This window comes from Falco naumanni, chromosome 6 (assembly GCF_017639655.2).
Source record: "Falco naumanni isolate bFalNau1 chromosome 6, bFalNau1.pat, whole genome shotgun sequence".
NCBI lineage: Eukaryota > Metazoa > Chordata > Aves > Falconiformes > Falconidae > Falco > Falco naumanni.
Window position 1 is genome coordinate 82534275 of NC_054059.1, and position 7345 is coordinate 82541619.

The 7345-nt window shown below is 43.4% G+C and overlaps 1 protein-coding gene across 4 annotated transcripts in view; it reads right to left on the minus strand.

Annotated features, from left to right (window-relative positions):
* Positions 1 to 5746, minus strand: part of PKHD1 (PKHD1 ciliary IPT domain containing fibrocystin/polyductin) — a 275282-nt gene extending 269536 nt beyond the window's left edge. For 2 of the 4 annotated variants that reach the window (XM_040598034.1, XM_040598037.1), the window contains exons 1-4: positions 4766 to 4976; positions 3046 to 3201; positions 1782 to 1903; positions 410 to 487 (exon numbers count right to left, since the gene is read on the minus strand). In XM_040598034.1, coding sequence (XP_040453968.1) covers positions 410 to 487; positions 1782 to 1833 — 130 coding nt within the window. In that variant the 5' untranslated portion in view covers positions 1834 to 1903; positions 3046 to 3201; positions 4766 to 4976. Of the gene's footprint in view, positions 1 to 409; positions 488 to 1781; positions 1904 to 3045; positions 3202 to 4765; positions 4977 to 5675 lie in introns of those variants that run through there. The other 2 variants (XM_040598035.1, XM_040598036.1) reach the window with 2 other exon arrangements.
* Positions 5747 to 7345: the final 1599 nt, after the last annotated feature.

Here is a 7345-nt window from a genome sequence, read left to right on the forward strand (position 1 = left end):
CTTTTTGCAGCTGGTTTTGGCCCAAAAGAGCATGACATATCAATTTCTGTGAATTTTTTACTCAGATCTCACGCTTAGCATTAGTGTTTTTAAAGCTTCAACATCATAGGACTTATGAACAGAGATTTTCAGGTTTTCTTCAAAAAAAGGGTGGCAGGGAGGAAATTTCTAGCCCTACATCTGCAAAAATAAGGTAAAAATCTGACTTCTGCTTAGAAAGAACTTAAAAACAAGCAACTATAAGCAATAGCTTATGAAGTAATAATTTGAAGCCAATTTCATGTTATGGGTGCCACAGTCCATGCCGCTTGCTTAGGGTCTGTCATTTTATCACTCCAACCACAGATCTCAGTATGGAGCTGATCCTTTGCTACTTTCAACAGGTGCTTTGTAAAAGTTTAAAACTCACCATCCAGAGTAACAGTAATCCACGTCCCTCCAGCGACACTGCCTTCTCGGGGCTTAATGAGCAATCCCATAGCTGTCACTGCAAAAACAACCCAGATGCATCAGGCTGAAGTGCAATGCAAACATCTAAAATATCTCATTCAGGGTGAGACACAGTGGTCAGACAGCTCTCCTCCTGTAATCCCACCCTTCACCTCGTTTCTTCGCAGGCATCCAAATTAGTCACATTGCTCATCCTTCTTCCCCCAACTGTCTCCTCCATGCAACAGTACTGCTTCCCCTCAGGAGGGCTTTGATGCCTTCATGACTTGGGGAACCAAGCTACAGTCTGAGTGTCCTGTTCTCCTCAATAATTAAAATAAAGACAGTAAACCTCATGTTTGTTCCCCCAGCCCTCAAAGAAATGAGTCTGCCGTCTTCTGTACACTCTCCCAGACTTAGGGCTACCCAGAAAACATAACCTGTTCTGGTTCCAAGACAGCCTGTCCAGCTCTTTCTTGCCAAAGTCCTTAGGAAACAAACACAGGCCTGGAAAGAAACAAACACAGGCCTGGAAAGAAACAAACACAGGCCTGGAAAGAAACAAACACAGGCCTGGAAAGAAACAAACACAGGCCTGGAAAGAAACAAACACAGGCCTGGAAAGAAACAAACACAGGCCTGGAAAGAAACAAACACAGGCCTGGAAAGAAACAAACACAGGCCTGGAAAGAAACAAACACAGGCCTGGAAAGAAACTCCTGCTTCCTGAAATCAAATCACTTGCAACTTGCTATGCTGTGCCTTTCATAAAGGCATCAAATGCTTAAGGTAATTTAGGACTTATTAGGGTGACCCTCATCCTCTGAAGCTAATAAAGGTGAACCAGTGGCTGGTTTCTTTTATTGTAGCCAATGATCAGAATTTTCCAGAAGTCCATTTACAGGGATATCCACTTCCCTTTTCAGCATTTCAGGAGGTTTTCAACTTCTTAGTTGCACCTGAACACAATCTCACCGAACACCAGTATTGATCACTGAACCCAAATATTGCACACACTTGCATCATGAACCCTTACTATCAACATGCAAACAGCAATATGACTATCACCAAGTGAATGAAAACAACAGCCATGAGATGAACCCAGATAGAACAGGAAAAATAATTAACAATTAATCCAGAAATCTCCAGTGGCTATGGATATAACACCATGAAAAGCCACTGATATGGACAGATAATGTCTGGTATACTGCAGTTAATATCCCATAATACCCAACACCTTTAAGAGATGCTTCTCCATGTCTCACAGTAACCCATATCCAACCCAGTGGCATCAGATTTTACTGCAGTTTTACGACCAGCGTGGTTGGAGTCAACACCTCTCTATCACCCACCTGCAAGGAATATCAGCTCGGCACTCAGAAAGAATGACTTCCAAGGGTTCATCTTGAACTTTGGATGGGGATTTCATGGGAGTCAGGCTCCAGGATCATGGCTTGGGGCCTTAGGACCTTTCCTGTAACATTAAAACAAACCCCACCTGTATTTTTTCTTCACACTGCAAAGCTGTGGGAGCAATGGTCCGTGTTACAATACAGACAAGATGGGCTGCGATGTGGAGTCACAGAGAATACACTGAGTCACATCTCACACAGTATAAGGGATCAACATATTGCAAACCATACTCTTTATCCTGCCATGCAAAAAACCTGCACAGAATACATGGCCCTCTGAGCAGACTGCTTTCCAGACAGGCTCAGGCTGAGCTTTCTCCCCACTGGAGCCACATTTCAGGTGGCTGACTAATTAAGCATTAGACACAGGTGAACTGGTGAAAACAATTACAGGATTTAGAGCCCCTGATGATGAAATCTCCTAGCTCCATGCTTCCTCATGTGAAATCATTGCATTAGATTAAATTAAATCATGCCATGCTCATTCTCCAGCTCCAAAGCCAAATGGTAGGACTTTTCTACATTATTAAGCTCTCTAGCCTTACACAGCTAGCTCCAAACTGGGAATGGACCATGCCAGCTCCTCAGGCATGCCTAGGAACTGTTTGGAAGAACACTGGTAAATTTAACCCCAACAGCTGTGAACTGTTCTAAAATTTAATAAAATAAACATTTGAGTACCCTTGTACACTAGGAAGTTACTTGGTCTTACTTGTTATCATAGCCAGACATATCACACATTCTCTTTGCAAAGCCTGTGTGAGGAACTGTTCTAACATTTAAAAATATAGACAAAAAAATTCTACTGCCTTCACCCTGAGTTTTGTACTAGTATGGAAATTTATTTAGCCACATTTGCAAATGAGAAAGAAGCTCAAATTCTCGCTAGCGAGTACAGAGACTGGGACAACTACTTTTCGTGGGGTTCTGTTCCCTTTACTCAGAACATCTCTTGGTTGTTAAAACTCAGCTCAGACCACCAAAGCCCAAAACATAAAATCATATGGCAAGAACCTAATATAGGTTTTTGATTGTTGTTACGGTAGGACCTAAAAGGCAAAATCCACAATCACTGTATGAGGCACTGTATAATCACCAACTCTCAAAGAGAGAATGCACGTCCCACAGAAGAGCAAAATGATGCAAAGAAATTTCACATCCCTGCTCCACCAGCCAGTTATTGGACAAAAGGACAAGAACTGACCTCAACTTTCCTCAGGCCCAGTTCCTCCGCAGGACAATGGTACCAAGATCTCATGTGTTCTTCCATGTAGCGGTCTTGCTTCAGTCAATGTATACGCTGCAAAGATTCAAGCCCTCTTGTGCATTTGTGAAAGCCCGTCAGGTCACCTGAAAAAGCCTAAACAATTGCCCATAGCACTCTGCTTTGCTGCCTTCTGTAAATGTTCGTACAACCAATCAAAATTAAGCTGTTAATCAACTCAATTGGCTATGTTAAAGAAAACAAGACTAATCAAAGAATTAAAAAGGAAAAAAGTGGGGGTGATGGTCTTTGTTACTGCTACAGCAATTCAGAATACCTCATGGTTTAAGTAATTTTTAAAAGGACTGACACATGCAGAGAAGTTACTTGTGGTCTATAGGCACAAAGTGCTCTTGAACATTAATTAGAAGATGTGGTCAACTTGTGTCCAAGGGTGCTGAATATTGTTGGAGCATTGTGCATTCCTTCCTTAAGAGGAAAGTGGAGGGAAGGGAACTTGCTTCTCTGTTCCCATTTCTTTCCATCTGGCCTTCGCCAGATAATACATTAACGAGTTTCAGGGCCGTTGACAAAATGTCGGAGAAAAAGCATTCTCCAAGCACTTTGAGACACCCAACACTGATCTGGTAATTGGGATATTTTTGATAGCAATATACTGACCTCATGCAAAAGTGAGGGAATTAATGGAAAACAGAACTGCTCAGGACAGGGCAGCAAATCAATTGGTGATAATAGCAGAAAAATACAAAAGCCAGAATAAAGACGTCTGCATTTGTTGCACAACCCAAAAGAAGCAGAACTGCAGAGCAAAGCAACTGATGCTGAGGACCCAACATCCACACTGCAAACATTTAGGGGTGTTGCATAGCACTAGCTTTAGCCTAGCCCCAAGGACCGAACATCCATTAATGGCTGGAGTGGTTTTTGGTGCCAATCTTGGTTTGAATTTATCCAGAAGGATTGGCATCAGTTCAGTGGGACAGTTCTGTGGCATGGAATAAATCACCTTATCTGGAGATGAGTTGATTTGCTTGAAAAGCACACTCCTGATCTAAAATGGACACCAAAGGAGATATTGCACAGCCTCTAAAGCCTCTCCCTCCCTTAGGAGCGGGGACTTTTTTTGCAAGATTAGAGTGTAATGCAATGCATCCATAGATGTGGGTGTTTCAGAAACCAAGTCTGCTGGTTGGTCCTCTAGGAAAGGCAAACCTTATAACAAAGCTAAAAGTTTTTCATGTGTTCCCTCCCCTATTGCTATTACCATAAACATGGTTTTAAGATCATCCAAATGCTATACATCATGGTCATGAAATGTCAAACAGAAAGCCTCCTCAGAGCTGCTGGGTAAGAGCAGAGATGCACGGTGTGAGTTAGCACCGTAGAAAAAATGCAACAGGAGAGCGACACTCTCAGAGGTGAGGGCTGGGCAGAAACTTTACTTACCGCATAACCACAGCAAACACACTGACCCTTTAAAGCCAAATTCTAAGCTTCTACTGATTTTTCTACCACAAGGCCTGCTGTAACTACCCCCCCCCCCCCCTTTATTTCTTGCACATTTTACCCTAACTACAGTTTGTAGAGATCAGACTCCAGAGCCCTGATGCACATGAACCTATTTCAGGGCAGGTGCATAAAAGATCATTTAGGTTTACTTTTTTTTATTCTTATTAGGGCTTTTCCTGGTATTACTTACCTTATTCAATTTGTTCTTCGATTCCTCCAATGAGTCAAGTGCAGAGGCTCCGACACCAGCATAACTGCTCCATCCCTTTGACACCAGCTCTACCACAACTTTCAGTCTGAGGTTGTTAGGCATTCAGTTCGGCCCCTGCATGGGTAACTGAGTCACTGTGTGCTGAAACCCACCAGACTAGTTTCTCAAAGTTCAATGCCTGTCACAGACAGCTCAGAGCCATCCATTGAGCATGCTTAATTATTAACCTAAGCTACTTGCTGCTATTAACTGTTTTGTTCCAAGTCTTTAATGGCCATTACAGAGTTAACCTGGAATCGTTTTTCTGTTGGTAGACTACTAGATCCTCCAACAGGAGAACAATTAATCCATTTTATCATCTTTTCCCCCCACAATATGACAGAGAAACGGATGGAATGATTTCTTGATATGCTGATAGCCAGTCTGAGAGTGACTTTCACAGCAAGTGGACTTCAGGGTTTCCTTATATACACTTAATTCCCTTTTTCCATGGCGTTCCCAACAGTGTCTACATTTGACAGGAATTCTTACCACACCTCAAGTGTAGCTCTTTATACAGTCAGCAGTGGACATACATAGTGTTAGCATTCACCCCATGGAGAGCCATGTGCCTCCACTGGCTACAGGGAAGACCCAGCTCAGCCTAAATCAGGTGCTGAATAACTGGGTGAGCATCACCCCTACTCCCAGCTCTGCACTCATCTGTTTGAAACCCAGATGGCTTTTGATGGAGCCACCAGAAACATGATAGGCTTTGAGCCCTTACACCGGTATGGATGCCTTCATAGAAGTTTCCACTGAGGAAGCTCTCAGACACCACAGCATAACTGCCGTTTAATGAGTTACCATGCACCAATCATGCAATAGTAGTATGTATCCATGCTCTTACCTCATCCCCAAGGGGAGGTGAAACAGGCTTCCTTGTTCTCCCTCAACCTCAATTCAGAGGCACAAAGTCATGGGCAATCAACCTTTAGGGAAGTTCTGGAGCTCTGCCCAGCAGTGGAACCAGTTGCGTTTGGTTTATTCTTAGGCCAAGCCCCAATGTCTCGGCTGAATATAGCAAATGATTACAGGAACCAAATACAAGTTAACCCTATCCTGCTCAGCAGTCCGCACTCAGTTTACTCATTAGCTAGAATTACAGTGGAAACATGGTCAGAAGGAAGAGTAAACTTGAAGAAATTCTCAAACAAAGAAGTATTGTCAAAGAAGAGACAGTTCAAAGATGATAACCTGAACACAGCAGACTGAGCTAGATACTGGTAACAAGGTCCACTAAAAGTCCCAAGCGAGGGGATGGACCTGGTACAGGGTCAGTCTAGGGAGTGCCCTCAGGAGCAGGGAGGCTCAACTGCAGCATGAGCCCACAATCCAGCTAGAAGACAGGACTAGAATCAGGACTAAAGACCAGTATTCCTACATCACATCTCAAGGAGGGACTACAGGCTCAAAGCTGAAGTTATCTAGTGCTCCTGACCCATGGGCAGGGTGTGGATGAAGGTCACAGGTGAGGCTGATCAGGGCCATTAAGGCTTATTGCTGCCTTCAGATCCCTGACATTTCTGCTCCTGATATACCCAGTCACTCAAACTCTCTAGATCATAGTGAGCAAAAAAATGAACTGTCACCTCTGTCTTCCTATATAACATTTTGCAATCCAGTCTTAAAGAAATGCTTTGTATAGGAAAAATTCAAGCAATAGGATAAGAGGAAATGGCCTCAAGTGACACCAGGGGAGGTTTAGGTTGGGTATTAGGAAAAATTTCCTCACTGAAAGGGTGGCCAAGCACTCAAACAGGCTGCCCAAGGAGGTGGTGGAATTACCATCCCCAGAAGTGTTTAAAAAAACATGTAGATGAGGTATGTAGGGACATGGTTTAGTGGCAAACTCAGAAGTCCTGGGTTAACAGTTGGACTCAATGATCTTAAAAGTCTTTTCCAACCTAAATAATTCTATGATTCTAAATGTCCAAGGTTTGCAGATGCAAAGGATTTGCCTGGGACAAGGTGTGTATTCTGTGCAGAAAGTCACAGATCAGGTAAGGCACTGTGTAGGAAACCATCCCCCTGAGGGAGCTGAAAAGTCAAAAGAAAAAGGGAAGCTGGTGAAGAACATTGTCCTTAATAACCAGAAACACAGGCCTGTAATTCAGATCAGGAGAGGAATGGTCAAGTCACATGGGGGTCTTGTTAAATGAAGTGTATATACTCTCCCACTCCAAGCTGATGACTAGGTTTGGGTATGATTACCCAAAACCAGGAAAGCAGTACCATTTGATGGATAAGCGTATGTTTGTATATCTGTGCAAGCAAGTTTTTTCCTGCTGAAGGAAAGTTCTGCCCAAAACCATTCACCCCCGGGCCATCTGGTTGTTTCTGCTTGCAATTATCCATTTGGAGATTGCAGGTTTTAGGTGTATGACTAGAAATAGCCTTACAGACAGGCCAGCATCGTGAATCTGAGAAACATTCCTGCGCTGCAACCCGCAAGGCCACCGAGAAAAGCAGGAGGGGTGAGCAGTAGTTCTTCGTCACTAGGTGGAAGCAGGGAACCGC